Source organism: Echinops telfairi, unplaced genomic scaffold, assembly GCF_000313985.2.
Source record: "Echinops telfairi isolate 266 unplaced genomic scaffold, ASM31398v2 ScPeMD7_7424;HRSCAF=8462, whole genome shotgun sequence".
Taxonomy (NCBI): Eukaryota; Metazoa; Chordata; class Mammalia; order Afrosoricida; family Tenrecidae; genus Echinops; species Echinops telfairi.
In genome coordinates, this window is record NW_022111324.1 from 73394656 (window position 1) to 73414980 (window position 20325).

General features: G+C 41.4%; 1 protein-coding gene across 4 annotated transcripts in view; it reads right to left on the bottom strand.

Moving 5' to 3' along the window:
* The window catches only part of NVL (nuclear VCP like), a 138859-nt gene that overhangs the window by 42095 nt on the left and 76439 nt on the right, over positions 1-20325 (bottom strand). For all 4 annotated transcript variants that reach the window (XM_045298132.1, XM_045298131.1, XM_045298130.1 and 1 more), the window contains 3 exons: positions 18546-18608; positions 10326-10445; positions 5548-5647 (listed from right to left, as the gene is read on the bottom strand). In XM_045298132.1, the coding sequence (XP_045154067.1) occupies positions 5548-5647; positions 10326-10445; positions 18546-18608 (283 nt within the window). The remainder of the gene's footprint in view (positions 1-5547; positions 5648-10325; positions 10446-18545; positions 18609-20325) is intronic.

Sequence of the window (20325 nt, forward strand, 5' to 3'; positions counted from 1 at the left end):
AGAAGCAACAAAGCCCACATGGAAGAAGCACACCAACCTGCGTGATCAAGAGGTGCCGACGGGATCAGTTATTAGGTATCAAAGAACAAAAAAATGTCAGTTTGCTCACCTCCATGATATGATTGCTGAAGACAAATGGGTGCATAAGCAAATGTGGCGAAGAAAGCTGATTGTGCCTGGCTAACAAAAGTTATAGCATCTGGGGTCTTAAAGGCTTGAAGGTAAACAAGCAGCCATCTAGCGCTCAGAAGCAACAAAGCCCACATGGTAGAAGCACACCAGCCTATGCAACCACGAGGTGTCGAAGGGATCAGGTATCAGGCATCATCAGAACGAAAAATCTTACCATAATGAATGAGGGAGGGAGTGCGGAGTGGAGACCCAAATCCCATTTGTAGGCCACTGGACATCCCCTTGCAGAGAGGTATCAGGGAGGAGACGAGCCAATCAGGGTGCGATGTAGCAATGATGAAAAACACAACTTTCCTCTAGTTCCTAAATGCTTCCTCCCCCTGGAAACACAGGGAATCCAGGGCAGGTGATCCCTTCAGGACCAAGTGGTGATACTGGGAGGGTAAAAGGAGGGTGGGTTGGAAAGGGGGAACCGATTATAAGGATCTACATGTGACCTCTTCCCTGGGGGACAGATAACAGAAAAGTGGGTGAAGGGAGAAGTCGGATAGGATAAGATATAACAAAATAATATTTTATAAATTATCAAGGATTCATGAGGGAGTGGAGAGTGGGGAGGGAGGGGAAAAAATGAGAACCTGACGCAAGGGGCTTAAGTGGAGAGCCAATGTTTTGAGAATGATGAGGGCAATGAATGTACAAATGTGCTTTACACAATTGATGTATGCATGGATTGTGATAAGAGTTATATGAGCCCCTAATAAAATGATTAAAAAATAATAATAATAAAAAAGAAATCTGATGTAAATAATCCTGCTTAGTATTACAAAGCACTGATGGTTTGAGACTTTCATAATCCCTTAATATATCTAATTAATAAATGCATCAATATTACTGTTTATATGCTTATTTTACTTATAATAAAAAGTAATCTAAGTACTTGTGGTAGTTACATAATCTGGTGTCAGTTTCAGGATTGGGAGTGAAGGGGAGCCAATGAGGACTCTGTGTGGGCCTGGCCTTCTGAGAATTCTGGGAAATTCCTTATTTCCTCCTTGGAGGCAGGAGAGACTGTTTCTCACTACATCACTCCCTTGGAGATGCTCTGCTGACAAGACACATGGTGCTATGCTCTGGGAGCTGGAGGAAGCCACATGGACCTACCCTGATTCTGCCCTGGAAACTGGAGGAGCCACATGGAGACCCCTGCCAGTGCTGAGATGCTTCCACTGCCACTGACTACTGCACGCACTGGCCTGTGATCTTCCTGCATTCAGCGTCATTGCATGTGTTTCGTGAGTCTGAAGAGGACTTTATAGATTGGTATCGGACATATGGGCTAATATCAGACTTATGAACTCAATCTGGACTGGGCTGGGATGTTTTCTCAATACTCAACTGCTCTTTTATATAAACCTCTTTCTTATACACATATGTGTGTGTCTATGAATTTGTTTCTCTCGTCCACCCAGACTAACTCAGTACTTTATATAAACTTTAGTTTTAGATGATTTGAGCTAGTCTGCCAAAGGGGCTTGCAATATTCTCTCACATATAATTTCTCAAAGGTAATCTCATGCTGTCTGTCCAGAACTCACATGCTTCTAATTTGATTTTTTGCACTTTGTGTTATTGCTAACTACTGTCAAGTCAGCCCTGACTCATAGATACCTGATATACAATGAGATTGGGCTGTTGTGAGCTACAGGGCTTTTTAATGGCTGATTTTCAGAGGTAGAGTGCCAGATCTTTTTTCCCAAACTGCCTTTGGAAGCTTCACTTGAACCTACTCAGCGTCACAGCAATAGGTCTGGTGGTGGCTGTATTTGAGATGCACTGTATTTGAGGCTGGAAAATGAACGTAGGTTTCCCACACGGAAGTCGAGAATTCTACCAGTGAACTACTAAGGCCTCCCTCTGCACTTCAGAAGACCTTAAATATGAAGAGAAGTGTCCAAGGAATGGAGGGTCTGGAATATGAGAGGCTGGTTCACTAAACTATCACATGTCATTTACTCTATTCGTTCCTTCACCTAGCTTCTTACCCAACAACTCCATACGAACACCGATAGTACCTTAAACACCACATGTTCAAGAGTGAAATTCTGACCTTTTACTATCTCCTCCCCAAACCTTACCCTACCTCTGTTAGATCAGAAAATTAAGAAGTAAGGAGGCAAATATTGGGAGACTGGGAACTTAAAATAGATTCAGTGTACTAGGGTCTGGTACAGACTCCCCCTGTGATTTTCACCAGTGAAGCAATTAGAGAACTCCCGGAAATGCTCTAAGCCCACTGCATCTACCTATGGGCTCTACTAATCCCTCCCCAGTTTCAGTGGGACAGCATCCTACAGTCCTTCCTGCGCCCCAAATTCAAGACCTGCAGAATGCAGCAATTTCCCCAGTCTACTGTCAAAAAGTGGCCACCAAGAACTAGCCACAAGACCCCACCCACACTGGAGGTCCCCTTTCTGCTATTCTCTCCACTCCTGCAGTCTCAGGCATTGCATCACCTTCCACAGCCAGGAATGTCGTGACTACATTGGCCATCCCATTTCCCCCTCTCCCTAGCATGGTGTCTGTCAGTGTGGGTAACAATAGATAATTAGACACCAATTTGCCACTTGAAGAGCCCCTGGGATATTGATCTGTGATAGAATGCAGATCCCCAGTGCACAACCTGAAGAGTTGTGCAGGAGAGAGCCAGGAGTGACATGGGAGTGCAGAATTCCACCGGGCTGGGGTAGAATTCAGATCCAGTCAGTCCCAAACCCACTCAGCTAATCTGGTTCCATGTGGGACAGCATGGCATAGTCCCAATACCAGGGCACCTCACACGTGCTTTATAAAAAGAAAACAACAACAACAAAAAAAACTTTTAATTCCAGCAACGGGAGCAAAGCAAAGCCAAAAAGCCCCTGAGGAGTCCCCAAAATAGACTTCAGGCTAGGAGGGGCTGTTTCTAGAACCCCCAGGACCAGTGGGGATATAGTCATAAAGGTCAGTGGACAGACCTGGAATTATATATGCTTTTAAGTTTTGGGTTAAAGGGCGAGCATGATGGTAGGGCAGGGGGAAGGTAAAAGGAAACAGAGGAAAGATCTAGAAATCAAAGCTATGGATAGAGAGGTATAAACATCTGTATGTACATCTGTACCGTATATACTTGTGTATAAGCTGAGTTTTCCAGCACATTTTCAATGCCGTTTTTGTGGTGAAATTAGGTGCCTTGGCTGTTATTTGGGTTGGCTTATACTCAAGTATATATGGTAAATGTATTAATTCATAAAAATAGAAGTATTGGCCTATGTACGTATATTTATATAGCAATACACTGAGGAAGTGTACGCAATTTGGGCCTCTGCTCAAGCCCTCCCTCAATGCAAGAACACTTTGTTCTAACAACCTGGCATTCAGTGTTGCTCACATACTCAATATGATCGCTGAAGATAACACGGGTGCACAAGCAAATGTAGTGAAGAAAGCTGATGGTGCCCAGCTATCAAAAGATACAGTGTCTGGGGTTTGTCAGATTTCATCGGAACTAGTAAAGCTGGAATGGTGAGAGGATTGTCTTTTCACTTACTTTAAAAAAATTAACATCTTGAAAACTGGGAGAGAGAATGCAATAGGAAATAGGAGAAAAGATAAAAAATCAGATTATCAATCCAATAAGTTTAGTATCTCAATATTGGAAGTGCTCCAGAAAAAGACACTAGACAAAAGGGTAAAGAAACAGGAACATGGTATGTATTTAAATTTACTATATGAAATTTCTCCCCTCAAAAAGAAATACATTTTCCATGAACAGAGGGGATGAGTCAGTATTTTGAAAATGCCCACGAAGTGTTTCACTTATAACTGGAAAAAACAGAGTTACACACAAAAGATGAGTTAGAATGATATAAAACCTCTTTGTTCTAGCAATGAAAACTAGAAGGCAAAGTAGCAATGTCTACAAATTAAGGAAAAAAAATTGTTGTTGCTTTTTTAAACCAAAATTCTATACCCAGCCAGGCTGCCCATAGTGCTGAGGGTGGAATAAACACATTTTCAAAATATAAGCACTCAAGAAGTTATCTCCTCTGTGTCCTTTCTTAGAAAAGCCACTGAAAAATGAGCTGTAGAAAAATGAGGGCACGAACTGAGAAAGAGGTAAGAGCAGAAACGGCCGGCAAAGGAAAGTAGCTGGCCGCAGCTGGTCACACCTGAGGCCGGGAAAGCAACAGTCCAGGGTGGGAGAGGAGAACTAAAGACTGTAAGAAGAGCTCAAGAGAGAAATAAACAAGTAGAACTTGTCCTTCATCTGGTCGAACTACATATTTGGCTTTATAACTTATCTGAAGGATAAATACAAACAAACAATCAAAAGGGGAGGGAAAAAGTGCAACTACATTGAAGAAGAAAATGGTTCTTTGAGCAGAAAACTCTACCTTAGCTGGGTCAGCTGTGAGAAAAGTTACAGCCATAGGAATGACTAGTGACTTAACCCAAATGGTCGTAAAACAATATAATTTTGTGATGATAGAATCAGAGAACAAGTGGTGATGGTGGTGGTAGTGTGTTTTGTGTGTTTGTGTAGAAAAAAGTGAATGTAAAAAAATTAACCATCTCAAGATATGACAAAATACCAATTTATAAACTATCAAGGGCTCATGAAGGAGGGGGGAGCGGGGAGGGAGGGGGAAAAATGACCTGATGTCGGGGGTTTAAGTGGAGAGCAAATGTTTTGAGAATGATGTACAAATGCGCTTTACACAATTGATGTGTGTATGGATTGCGATAACAGTTGTATGAGACCCTAATAAAATGTTTAAAAAAAGGATATTGTGTTAGATGACAGGTACCAGCAGTAGCACTGCAGCTATGATAAAGTGGCTCATGTAGATGACAAAGTATTAAAAAATGGTCATGAGAATGTTTTAATTAGTTAAGATCCACGGCAGAAGCTACCACCAGCACTTCTGAAGTCTTTAGTCTTTTTTCTTAAGCCCTTCATAGAGAATTTAAGCTGGAGAATAATTTGCAATAATAGGTAGGTCAGGTAAAGGGGGCACGGTTCCAATACAAAATCCAAAATACCTATCTTCAACTTTCAGGGAAGTCAGAGTAAACAAAGGGCATAATTTCTGAGAATAATTTGGGGTCAAAGGTATATATCTTAAGTATCCTCTGCTAACAACACAACTTTCTGCACTTCAACACAGAAAAAATCCTCCTGGGAACCAGGCAGGCGACTGTATTTTTCATTATATCAGCAGGTATATAAGTGTTCTCTATGACTTTATTCTACTCGTGGTAAAAAAAAAAAGTATCCAAATTGAATCTTCCTTTAGTAGGTTTTTTGAAAGTTTTTAATATTTTAGTATTGAAAGTTTTTAGCCTTGTCTGTTTTACGTTCTTCTTTCTTACCTGGCCTGTTAGTGGCTGCCATAATGAAAACCTGCTGCCGTGTTTCAAGACCATCCATCTCTGTCAGTAGCTGATTCACCACCCGGACACTTGCCCCTGCCTAAAACAAAACAAGAATTGCATCAGTTCTCAATAAAAAGGAAAAAATAAATAAGCAGTCCTGTTCTCATCCACACATGAGAACAGGGAAACTGAGGCTTAGAGAGGTTGTTTGTCCAAGGTCTTAAAGTAAATTAAGAATAGCGCTCAAGTGAAGCTCAGGTCCAGGTGACCTCGCAGTCCCATGCGCACTTCCCTCCGGGCTACATGAGGCTCAGGTTTCGACCTCGATTCCCCAGAATATCAAGTCTTCCAGATCTTTCCATGCAGTAAGTTCAGAAGGATCTGAGACACCGCGCTTTTTTCTTTTCCTTTGAAGCACAGGTCAACATCTAAGAGGAAGGTTCAGGGCGGTGGTAAATAGAGGCAGAGATTAGATATAGGGAAAACTAGGACCAGAGAACATGAGAAACTGCTACTGTTTCTTTTTCTTCCTGACTTTCTGCAACATAAATGTTATGTACATGGGGTACATGGATAGTTAGGGGGTTAGCCTATTGGTTTCTCCAGAAGAAATATTTAGTGTGCCTAATTTTCACACTTTGTTGGAATAACACTAATAATTAATGGAGTCAGAGAAACGATTAGTAGAGTTTACTATATTAAAATGAAACATTCTGTACAAAAAAACACTACTGCTGCTGCTGCTGTTAGTTGCTGTTGAGTACATTCTGGTGCATGGTGATCCCATGTGTGGGGAAGAACTGTTGCACAGGGTTTATAAGGCTATGTAAGGCCTACTTCCTTTTGGAAGGAGGTTGTCAGCCTTTCCACGAAGGCACCAATGGGTGGGTTCGAACCACCAAACTTCTGGCTAGTAGTAGAGGGCTTAACCCTATGTCCCACCAGGAACTCCTAAGTGATAGGAGAGAAATCTTACCAAAACACCTAATTGGACAAAGGACTAATTTCCATCCTGCATTACCACCAGGCCCCTCCTCCCTGCCCCTACCCCCATCTCCAATAACACAAACCCACAGTCATCAAGTTGATTCCAACTCAGAGCCATTCTATGTAGGGCTTCTGAGACTATAAATATTTATGGGAACAGATAGTTTTCTCTCGGAACTGCTGGTGAGTTTGGACTGCTGACCTTTCGGTTATTTCAATGATTAGTCTACCACAAGCTCCTATGGGTCAATAACAACAACAAAGAACATTCTAATAACAAAAGGGTGAAAATGCATTGACCAGGCAACTTAGAGAAGATGAAACGCAAGATGGTCATCAGAGAAATGCATAATAAAATTTAATATCATTATATTGCCAACAAAATGTGCAAAAAAATAAAAAATGGACATTGGTTCTTTTTAACACACTGTTGGTTGACATAGTACCTTGTGGTTTTTGTGTGGGTACATATCTTCAATTCTGAAATTCAAAACTTTGTCTCACATTCTTCCACATGTATATAAAAATATGATACAAATTTTACAATTCTGTTTGTAAGGGGAAATGACTAGAAACACTGTAAATGTCCATAGTAGGAGAATTATTAAGTAAATTCTGCCTTAATCCAAACTTTAGGATATTAAGTTATAGTTACAGAAAAATAAAACAATAAGTACGTGGGAAATTGCTCAAAATAGAATGGCCACATTTATTTGAAAACAGAAGTCTAAACTACCCAAGTTTTTTAATTACGTGGAAACTCCTAGAATGATAAACAATAAACACTAAACTGCTCTCAGGAGCATCCTCTAAGCCTTAGCGTCCAAGGAGAATAAGGAGAGGACAATAGGAAGAGTACACTGTCTCCATCTGGGCTTTATTTGAATTTCTCACAGGTATGTATTCATGTTCAGCTTAGATAATACAGAAAGAATACATTCAATTTAAAATGTTTCCAGAGTCCCTTTTGGGTGAAAATGTTAAAACAGCAGAGCATGGAAACAGGTAGCAGCTATCTGAGAGAGGGAACCTAGAAGTTAGGATGTTCTTCACTCTGCAGACTTCTCAGAGGGCTGTAGCATCTAGACATATAATGTCTCCAGAATTCAGACTCACCACCTGAGAACTAAAAAAAAGACCCAAACCAACTGTCACCGAGTCACTTCCAATGCATCTTGACCCTGTACAATTTTAACAGGAGTGGACAGTCTCCCCTCCATCCTGCAGAGTGGCTAGTAGGTCTGAATCACTGGTCTTTCAGTTAGCAGTCCAATACCTGACCAACAGCACCAATGAGGGGCTGTGGACAGTGAAGAGGGTCTTTTCCTGACCAAACAACGGGGAGGAGGTTGTTCAAAGAAGTAAACTCTACAGTGCTTACAGCTGAGCTGACAAACACAAGTGCAGAGCTTTACTCTGGCTCACACCTGAGATCAGTGGTTCTCCATCTTCCTAATGCTGCGACCCTTTAATATGGTTCCTCACGTTGTGGTGACTCCCCACCCCCAACCATAAAATTATTTCCGTGGCTACTTCATAACTGTAATTTTGCTACTGTTATGAATCAGGCGACTCCAGTGAAAGGGTCGTTGGACCACCAAAGGGGTCACGACTCACAGGTCGAGAACGGCTGCCTTAGATGGTTGATTATGATTATCGGCAAGGGAACCTGGAAGAAGAATGTCAGCGCCAGCCTGGAACACCCCTATCAAGAACTACGAAGAAGGAACTCCCGGGATGACAGCAATGACAACTGGACTGGGTGAGAACACACAGTCACCATGACTTGAATTGTGCATAGTAGGATACTTAATTTTTGGTTTTGCAGTTTGGAGATGTTCTGGAGTCTTTTAGAGAAATGTGACATTTAATAAATGTTTCACAACCTAAGAAAACACACACACATTCATACTAAGAATAATTATTTAAAATGAAATCATGAACAATTTCCCAGATTTCAGAAATGTAACCACCTCCTCAGATATCTCATAATGGATTTATCTCATAGTCTTTATTATCCAGAAAGGTTATCTAACTTGGCTTCCATATGCTTCAAATTACTACATAACAGTACCCCCAATAACAACTGAATCTGTCGGCAATGAAATCTCTAAGACCTGTAACAAATATGACTGATGCAAACAGTATTTAATGTAGATGAATTTCATATGTGACAGTAAAGGTGTCAAGGTATTAAAGCTAATATTCAGACCTACTCTGAGTACAGAGTCTGACAGTGGAGCTAACAATTAAAGTGCTTAACATTTTTTTGTTGTTTAAATTTTTATATCGTTTTATTAGGAGCTCATACAACTAAACACAATACATTCATACATCAATTGTGTAAAGCGCATTTGTACATTCATTGCCCTCATCGTTTTCAAAACATTTGCTCTCCACTTAAGCCCCTGGCATCAGCTCCTCATTTCCCCCCCTCCCTCCACCCCTCATGAACCCTTAATAATTTATGAATTTTTTGTCATATCTTGCCCTGTGTGACATCTCCCTTCACCCACTTTTCTGTTGTCCGTCCCCCAGGGATGAGGTTATATGTAGATCCTTGTAATCGGTTCCCCCTTTCTACCCCACCCATCCTCCCCCCTCCCAGTATTGCCACTCTCGCTACTGGTCCTGAGGGGTTTATCTGTCCTGGATTCCCTGTGTTTCCAGTTCCTATCTGTACCAGTGTGCATCCTCTGGTCTAGCCAGATTTGTAAGGTAGAATTCAGATCATGATGGGGGGGAGAGCGGGGAGCATTTAGGAACTAGAGGAATGTTGTATTTTTCATCGTTGCTACATCGCACCCTGACTGGCTCGTCTCCTCCCAGAGACCCTTCTGTAAGGGGATGTCCAGTGGCCTACAAATGGGCTCTGGGTCTCCACCTCGAATTCAGCCCCTCATTCACAATGATATGATTTTTTGTTCTGATGATGCCTGATAACCTGATCCCTTTGACACCTTGTGATCACACAGGCTGGTGTGCTTCTTCCATGTGGTATTTGTTGCTTCTAAGCTAGATGGCCGCTTGTGTACCATCAAGCCTTTAAGACCCCAGACACTATATCTTTTAATAGCTGGGCACCATCAGCTTTCTTCGCCACATTTGCTTATGCACCCATTTGTCTTCAGGGATCATATCAGGGAGGTGAGCAAACAATGATATGATTTTTGTTCTCTGATCCCTGATAGCTGATCCGTTCGGCACCTCGTGATCACGCAGGCTGGTGTGCTTCTTCCATGTGGGCTTTGTTGCTTCTGAGCTAGATGGCCGCTTGTTAACCCAAGTGCTTAACTTCTAACCCAAAGGTTGACAGTGCAAACCTACCCAGAGGCAAGTAGGAAGGCATTCTTGACAAACTAATTTTGAAAGAGCAGTCACTGAAAACCCTATGGTGCACAGTAATACTTTTGACACATAGGGCTGCCATGAGTCAGAATCAACTTGGTGGCAACTGGTTTGTTTATTTTAAATTTTGAATGCATGTTATCTTGGAAGTATCTATTTCCATTACCAAATACTCACTTGTATGTAAAATAATTATTCAAATACTTTGTAACCAAAACAATATACAGAGAAAGAAAAATTTGATAGACTAAAAAAACAAAAACAAAAAACCCACCAGAACTGTCACCTTTAAGTCGTGATTTCAGAAGACTAACTTTAAAAGTTCCTAATGTAAAGAGTCTCATTGTTTCCCATGGGATGGCTTTATATGTTCTTGATTTGGGACTATGAAGGTTTGTGTTGCTTAAACAATCTAGAAGTCACTAATCTAGGACACTTACCTCTCGGTCTGATCTTCGAGGGCATAAGGCATCTACTTCATCAAAGAATATCACACAGGGTGCCGAGTTCTTGGCTCGCTGAAAAACCTGCCGCACAGCACGCTCACTCTCACCAACATACTAAATATATACAGAGAGGAAAGAAAATATATAATGTTCAACTTTGCGATTTGGACCAATTAAAATACAATTAGGCACGAATAACATTTACGACAGTCTACAGAGACTATAGCCTTCAGTAAGGGTTACACCTCAACATAGAGAAAACAATCCTCACAATTGGACCAATAAGTAACAGAACGGTCAGTGGAGAAAAAAATTGAAGTTGTTATGAATTTAATCTTATTTGGTTTTATACTCAATGTCCATAGAAATCAAATGGTGGATTACATTAGGCCTATCAGATGCAAAAGATCTCTTCAATATAAAGATGTCACTTTGAGAGCTAAGGTAAGACTGGCCCAAGCCAGGGTATTTTCAACTGTTGAATATACATGCAAAAGCTGGACAATGAATAAGAAAGACTGTAGAAGAACTGATGTATTTGAATTACAGTATTGGTGAATAATGTTAACTATATCATGCTCTACCAGAACAAACAAATGTGTCTTGGAAGAAGTACAGCTAAGAATGCTCCTTAGAAGCAAGAATGGCACGACTTCATCTCATGAACAATGGACGTTATTAGGAGACACCAGTCCCTAGTGAAGGACAAGCTTGGTAAGGTGCAGGATCAATGAAAAAGAGAAAGACGCTCCTCAAGGAGATGGGTTGACACAGTGGCCTTAACAGTGTGCTCAAACACAGTAACAACTGTGAGAATAGCACAGGCTTGGGCAGTGTTTCAAGAAGTCTCTACATCAGAACTGACGCAATAGTCGGAGGCAAAATAGTATCAGATCGAACCACATGCAATTTCAGCTGGATGTGTAAGGGATGTGCTAAAGTCCATCCTCATTCATGATGGCCTCTCACTCATTGTCATTGGGTCAATGCTGACTCATACGGGGACCTCCCTGAGCGTTTCCAAGACTGTAACTATTTGCAGGAGTAGAAAGCCCAGTCTTTCTCCTGCAGAGCTGCTAGTGATTTCAAACTGATGACCATGTAGACTGCAGCCCAAAAGATAACATTATATCACCAGGCCCTTCATGGTGGTCTAGAACAGCGCTTCTCAACTTGTAGGTCATGACCCCTTTGGGGTTGAGCGACCCTTTCACTGGGGTCGTCCAATTCATAACAGTAGCAAAATTACAATTATCAAGTAGCAACAGAGATAATTTTATGGTTGGAGGGTCACCACAACATGAGGAACTGTATTAAAGGGTCACGGCATTAGGAAGGTTGAGAACCACTGGCCTTGTACATGGAATTCGAGAAGTTATCAAAGCTTTAGACAAGCGCCAAGCCCATCTTTGGATGCTTACATTCAACCGTGATGAGCCAATGTATGTCAAATTAGTGGAGGCTCTGTGTGCGCAACACCAAATCAACCTGATTAAGGTTGATGATAGACACCAGGGGAGTGGGCAGGCCTCTGAAACTCAGAGAAGGAAAACCCTGAAAAGTGGTTAGTTGCAGTTGTGTGATAGTTAAGGATTATGGCAAAGAATGGTTCCAATTGGAAAAAAAGAAAAAAGAAATGCTTTTCTAAACTACCGCTAAACATTTCTTCTATTGCATACTGAATAAACCAAATTAGAGACTTCTGGAAAGATGGTGACTGAGTAACACATACCAGAGGGGCTCTGCAGCAATTAGCACAGGAGAGTTACTGAGAGGGAAATTCCACACTGCCAGGTTGCAGGAGGAGCATCATAAAGATAAGTAGACACAGACCCACAAGGTTTTGAGGGGCTGGGGACTTTTGGCTTACCACAGTGGAGGCCGGCTAGGTTTTAACCTTAGCCTCGCCACTGTCTCAGTCAAAGTAGGGATTATTTGGAGTTGGCACAAGGGCTTTATCTCAACACAGCTACAGCTTGCTGCCATTTCTGGGTAGGGATTAAAGCTCTCCGGCCCCACACACAAGGATCAGGGCTGAGCTATACTGTTACTTTTGTTTCCCTCTCTTCTCTCTTCCCCCCACAGTATCAGTGGGCTTAGTTTTTCTGCCTTTTCTTTTTCTCTTCGCTTTTCTCTCACATGCCATTGCCAACCTCCAGACCACTCCCCTTAGCCCAAGGCATTACGCATGCCCTCCACCAGCCCGGAGAGCTCCATCCTCGGCAGCTTAACCAGAGGCTGGGGTAAGCCCACCCACCCTCCACCTGGGGATATTCCACCCAACTTCTAATGGGGGAAATCCCGCCCACCTTCTTCCTGGGGAAATTCCACCCGCCCAACATCTGCAGTACTTAACATGTGGCTGGGGAAATCCCGCCCACCTTCTTGGGTGGAAATCCTGCCTGTGTGGCTGGGGGCACTCCTACCAGTCCTCTGTGGTCCTGCTTGACTGAGGGAACTTCCTCCCGCCTGTCTTAGGCAGCTCGGCCAACACTCGCCAACGTTAGATGCTGCTGTGGGAACCTCTGCAGTGATCTACCTGACCAGAGCAATTCTGTCCACCATTCACTGTGTTCTACACCAAAGTGGGCAACCCTCCAGCTTTCTGTGGCACTTCTGTCGCAGCAGGCACCCTCACATGCCCTCTGCAGCACCCCAAGCTGCAGTGAGCACACCCATCACGGCTTCTTGTGAGATCAGTTAGTATAGCATCATCCTCGTGGGTCCACAACAACCCAACAAGCGTCCCCTGAGAAAACCATGCAACTCGCCCTCCAAATAACAGAACACTGGTTGACAAGGAAAGAGTGCAGCCACAGGAGGATAAAGGGGTAGGCCAATTCCATAGTGAAATTAGCTGCAGGCAGTTCGAAGAAGCATTCCTAAGAGTCTCCCAGGAAGAATCAATGCTCTTGGACTCCCTGGAAAATGGCACCTGGCTCCTCTAAAACAATGCAACTCAAAGAGTAATCAGCCCCAACACCTCAACGAGAAAACATGAGAAACAAAAGGCAATGGCAGACGGTGTCCTGAACAGGCACAGAAGAAGAAAACATGGATTTGCCACAGAGAATTTTCAGAATTCTGCTTGGATTCATACAGGATATGAGGGAAACAATACAGAAAAAGGATGAAATAACAGAGGAGATAAAGACTATACACCAAAGAGAAATACAAGAGCATAGGGACAAGATAACAAAAAACAGTAGCAGACTCACGGACTTTGCCATAACTGGAGGAGGCAGAGAACCACATCAGTGACCTAGAGGACAGCCAAGCAGACTTTAACAAATGCAAACAGAAGTCTAATAAGATCATCAGAAAAGCTGAAGAAAACCTAAGAGCTATGCCTGATACTATGAAGAGGAACAGCATCAGGATAATTGGATTACCGGAGGAAGACACAATGAAGAAGTCATCTACAATAATAGTGAGAGAATTCTTGGAGGAAAACTTCCCCAGCTTTATGAATGAAAACCAGGCAACCATTCAGGAGGCTGAAAGAACACCAGCTAGAGTGAATCCCAAGAAGAAGTCATCAAGGCACATAATAGTTAAACAATTGAACTCTGAGGAAAAGGAGAAAATCATGAGGGCAGCTAGGGAAAAACAAGCAATCACATATAAAGGTTCCCAAATAAGAATATGTGCAGACCTATCAGCGGACACTATGAAGACGAGGAGAGAGTGTGGAGTAACATATTCCAAAAATTGAAGGAAAATTACGCAAACCCAAGAATACTCTATCTAGCCAAATTATCGATCAAGATAAATGGAGAGAAGAGTCTTCCCAGAGAAGGAAAACTCAAAGAATATGTTAGAATAAACCCAGCCCTACAAAAGATCCTTGCCAACCCAGTAGGGACAGAAGAACAGCACTCACCAAGCATAAATAAGGGACCACCACATAGAACAACCTCACCCAGAGTGCAACAAAGAGAAAACAGCCCCCAAGATAGCATTGGCTTAAAGGTGGAAAGAAGTCATGAAAGAAACACTCACACATGCACACAACACACTGATAAGAAAGGGAGGTAGGAGAACACCCAACACAAAAAGTATAGATGACATCACACAGTCCACAGATGGAGATAATAACCCTGAATAGCAATGGCCTGAACTCAGGAATTAAAAGACCAAGACTAGCAGACTGGCTTAGAAATTACAACCTATCAACCTGCTGCCCACAGGAGACACATCTCAAGACTACAGACAAAAATAGGCTGAGAATCAAATGCTGGAGAAAAGCATACCAAGCAAACAGCAATTAAAAAAAAAAAAAAAAGCAGGGGTTGCAATCCTAATCTCAGATAAAATTGACCTCAAAGTGCAAACCATAAAAAGAGATGAGGGGCACTATATAATGCTCAAGGGAATGGTAGACAAATAACCACTAAGCATTTTAAACATATTCCCCGAACGAGAGACCCACTGAATACGTCTACCAAATGCTCCAAAAGATGAAAAAAGAAATCAAAGCCTGAACAATTATAGTGGGTGACTTCAACACACCGCTCTCTGAGACAGAGAGATCACAGGAAAAGAAACTCAACAAGGAGGCTAGAGATTTAAACACTACAATTAGACAATTGGACGTGACAGATATTTACAGAGCAATTCATCCAAAGATCAAAAAACTCAAATTCTTCTCAGGCCCACATGGCACATATTCGAAGATAAGACCACATGCTGGGGCATAAGGCAAATCTACATAAATTTAAGCACACTGATATCATACAGACCTCTCTCTCTGACCACTGTGCCATAAGGTTGGAAATTGACTAAAGGATGATGAAGAGAACAAGAGCAAACTATTGGAGGATGAATAACTCTCTATTGCAAAAGGAGTGTGTACTGGCCCAGATCAGAAATTAAATTAGGAAATTTCTAGAAACCAACGAAAATGAGAACACAGCGTACCAAAAGTTATGGGACACAGCAAAGACAGTTATCAGAGGAAGTTTCATAGCAATACATGCACACATGAAAAAGGAAGAGAGACTCATGATTGATATACTAGCACAAAATTCACAAAAACTAGTGCAGAGTCAGCAGGACAATCCTACTAATAGCAAAAGAAAAGAAATAATAAAAACCAGGGCTGAGATTCAGGAGAGGGAAAATTAATGCTACTAAAAGTTGGCTCTTTGAAAGGATAAACAGAATCGACAGACCACTTGGAAGCCTAACCAAAGAAAGTAAGGAACAAATTTCAATAGCAAGAATGAAGGATGAAAGAGGGAACATTACAACAGACCCTAAGAAAATCAAAAGGATAATGACACAGTACTATGAAGGACTGTACTCCAATGAATTCAACAACTTTTAAGACGTGGACAAATTCTTGGAAAAACAATCCCTCACTAGACTATCCCCAATGGACATCAAGAATCTCAACAGACCCATAGTAATAGAAGAAATAGACAAGGTTATCAAGGGACTACCAAGAAATAAATCCCCTGGATCAGATGGCTTCACAGGAGAATTCTACCAAGTATCCAGGGAAGAACTGACACCAATCCTAGACAAACTCTTCCAGAACATAGAAAAAGACGGCAAACTCCCGAACTCCTTCTATGAAGCTAGTATAACTCTGATACCAAAACCGGACAAGGATCCCACAAGAATCGAGAACAGACCAATATCCCTAATGAACATTGATGCAAAATCCTTTAAAAAATACTGGCCAATAGAATACAAAAGTATATAAAACAAATAATTCACCATGACCAAGTGGGATCCATACCAGGGATGCGGGGATGTTTCAACATACAAAAGACCATTAGGATCATTCGCCATATTGACAAGAATCACAAGATAATATCAATAGATGCAGAAAAAGCATTCGACAACATCCAACACCCATTCCTGTTTAAGACACTCAAGAATATCGGAATGGAAGGAGAACTCCTCAAGATAATACAAGCTATATATGAAAAACCAACAGCCAATGTGGTAGTCAATGGAGAAAAGATGAATACAATCCCACTGTAAAAGGGGACCAGACAAGGATGCCCCTTGTCCCCATTCTTATTTAACATAGTACTGGAGGTTTTAGCTAACAGCATAAGGCAACGAAAAGACATCAAAGGTATTTGCCTGGAGAAAGAAGAGGTGAAACTATTATTATTCACAGATAATATGATTTTATATATGCAAAATCCATATGGCAGAGTGGCAGGATACAAGATCAATAAGGACTGCTATATGTATTGGACAAGACCACAGAAGAGGAGATCAAAAAGGTGATACCCTTCACAATAGCCAAGCACAAATTGAAATATCTAAGAATATACCTGACTGAAAGAACAAAAGATTTATATGAGGAAAATTACAAAACACTATTCCAAAAAAACAAAAGTGACCCCAACAAATGGAAGAATGTCACATGCTCGTGGATTGGAAGACTCAATATAATACAGATGTCTCAGTTCTGCTCAAGGCAGTATATGAGTCTAATGCAATCCTGATACAATTACCCTCATCTTTCTTCATAAGATTTGTAAAAGGTCCCCAATAAAATGATTAAGAACAAACATATTTTGCCAAAAAATGTAGTTTTCACACGTCCTGGTGTAGTTATGTTTCCTTTTCTATTTTACAATAGCCTTATTCTGAATTGACTTATCTTGAAATGGCAGGCAACTGCATTGGCAGGCTTCAATCTACAGTCAATATTATCAAGTAATTGAGCATTTTCTTGCGATGTCATGACTTTTCACTGGTTCTTGGAGCACCCTTCCAACACCATTAGTGGTACTTCATATGAATCCCCTGATATTATCCAGTACTGCAGTAAACATGATCCAGAGAGTGGGCGAACTGGGAGATCGCTTTTTACTATGATATGCTATTGACTGGAGAGACAACTGCTCACACAGATGATAAGAATCACACAGATTAACAAAAAACAAACCTTCAGGTGTAAGTGGACCCCACGCAGTTCAATCCTACATTGTTACACGGTCAATTAGAGCTGTTTGTTGCCAATGAGTCAGGTCTGACTCAGTGACTGAACATACCATAGAACAAAACTGCCTGGTCCTGTATCACCCGCATCACACAGTACATAGAAAGGATAGGCTGTATTTTTCCATGCATGAAAAAAAATCAAGAAACTCTTCCATATACACGAAAACACCTTTCATATAACACAGTAGAATAATATAAATATTTTGATATGCACCCTGAAAAGCACATATTTGCTACTAAAAATCATTGTATGTACTTGTGGTGGGGAGGTCAGATGCTTACAGACATCCTCCCTGAATATAGTCACCAGACCAAGGGGTGGGCCTGCTCCCTGCTACTGGGGACAATGGGCTAAGGCTTGCAACCATTAGCTTGGTTCCTGTAGGTGGGGTTCACACCCTATTGATAATGGTTCCTATGGAAATCCAGAGAACAGGTCAAACCAGCTCAGTTAAGCTGCCATCCTGTATCTAGGATCCGCCCATCTTGTCACATGTATACACCCAACCCCTCCTCTTCCTACTGCGTGTATGTCCCTAGACCACCCGCTCTCTGCTGTATAACATTTAGCGCAACGCCTTCGTGTGACGTATGTCTTTACCTGTAATTAGTGGGCTTGCATGCCCCCAAAGGTGTATAAGCCTGGGTTAGCAATAAGAGAGTCTCTCTCCCTCCCCCTTTCTCGGCTCCTCCCTTGACCTCTCCTCGCCTCCCTCTCCTCCCGTTTCCCTTTCACCTTGTCCTCCTTCCCTTCCCCCTCTTTCCACGTGTCTGACTCCATTATTTGACTCTCTCTTCTATCATAAAGTGCTCACTATGACTTTAATATAATATTTATATACCTCAACCGTACAATTGTGCTTTACTGAACCCGTGATTAGTGGTAGGGGGCTGGCCTCTCACCTCCTACCACAAGTACTTCATATTTTTAATAGCATATACTTTATGGGGGTTGGTTTGTTATTATAGGTCATATGTAAGTTGGATATCCACAACTCGAGAGACTGTCTATGTGGTATGACCTCACTCACATAGAGATCAACAGCTGGTAGTTGTTACTCAGGGAGGGAGGACCTAGAGAGGAAACCTCTCTCTGGAATATGATATTCATGTTTAGTGTGATGGGAAAAATTGGAATCAATTTGGGTAATGGTTGAACAACTTCATGGATGTTTGATACCGTACTTTGAATGACCATTATTTTTCCTAATCTAAAATAATGGGTAATGCACAAGAACTTACCATATTTAGTAGTTCAGGACCCTTGACAGATATAAAGTTTAGTCCAGACTCATTTGCCACAGCCTGGCAAAAAGGAAAAAAATAAAGTAAGAAATTAGGCGAAGAATAAACAATACTAAAAATAATTCATGACACCGCAAAAATGTTCTGTGGGCCTGATTCTGCTACTTCTCCCCTTCTGTATTTGCCTTTTTCTTTTTAGACGAAAAGGGGACAAATGGGAAAAAGTGGAATGGGTAAAGAAAAATCATGGAAAGTAAACGTTAACTTCAAACTTCCTAAGAGTTAATAATGAAAACTCTAAACCAAATGCAAGTGATAGAAATGTTTCTATAATCAGTTTGTTTACATAAAAATACTACACATTAAACTCTAGTTTGGACTTCTGTGAAACCCTAATCTCTGTACTCAAGAAATGCTTTGAATGATGAAATAATCATTCATTTATTTATAAACAAGAATTCTAAAACTTCAGAATCAGTCTTTCCTTATGTCAATATTTTGGGATTTAAAAAAATATATATATATATATATTGAGCTGCCTGGTTCAAATCCAAAGAAAAAACACAGATACACTTGTAGAAGGGTCTATGAAAGATTAAAAGGCTTCAGAAAGTTTGTGGGGAAATTGAAATGAAGGATAGTGGGATTTTCCATAAACTTTTTCCCCCCATAAACTTCTTGAAGTCCCCTCACATAATCCAAATGGAAAGATAAAATCTTCTGCATGGAATGAAGTGGAACTTCAAAATGATGAAGAAATACAATTCTTTCTTATTCTCTCACACTAAGAATCTAGATCTATACATTCACCATACTGTACATTGCCACAGGGATCTCACAGGTAACTCAAATCCAAACAGGACTTCCAATTCTCTCTCTCAACTCCCTCCAAATCCAGACCCCTAAACCCTATCCCTCCACAACTCAGTAAATACTCAGTCACCAGCTCAAATCTGTTTCCTATGATCCCACACTTTGCCATCTCATCCACATCCAGTTCATCTGCAAGTCCTATTAACACTATACCTAAAATACATATCAGTCTGACACTCTTCTATTTATTTCTACCACTACTCTCATCCAGAGTACCACTATGTCTTGCCTGAATGCAGGCAAAAATCTCCTGTTTTCCTCTTGTTTACTATTGCTTTCTTCCTTTAATCTAGTTTCCACATAGCAGTCAGAGTATTCATTATAAAATGCTCGTCAGATCTGGAGGTGTTTAACTTCTCCTTCCTCAGACACATGGCTGGGTCCTTGGCCACCTCTGGACAGACAATATTTCCTTCCATAGGCAGCCACCCTCAGCTTACCCAAACCCACAGCTGCCCAAGCAGCGCTCTAGGGGTGCAAGAAATTCTTCCAGGAACAAGCATGCTGACCACAGTAACCCCTTGAGCCAACCCAAATGACTTCCTGAACAAGAACCCTGACACAATAACATATAGGCTGAGAAGCACTACATCTAGGACCAGGCACCTCCCCCCAAAGCCTACCCCAGGAGGTCTTTGGCTGGCAGCTGGCAGAGGGTGTCATGCCAGCAACCTTTCCCCATTCCTTGGTTTTCTCTTTGTTCACTCCCTTGTTCTTTCCCTTGTTCTTTAACCATCCTCTCTGCTTTCCCTTTCTCTGTCTTTTCTTCTAGTTCTCTTTTATTTTTCCTTTCTTTTCTCAGATTTTTTCTTTACTTTCTCTTTTTTCCTTCTCCCTAGTTCCCCCTTTCATTTTTATTTTATTTTCCTTTTAAAAAACTTTAATCAAATTATTTTTTCTCAAT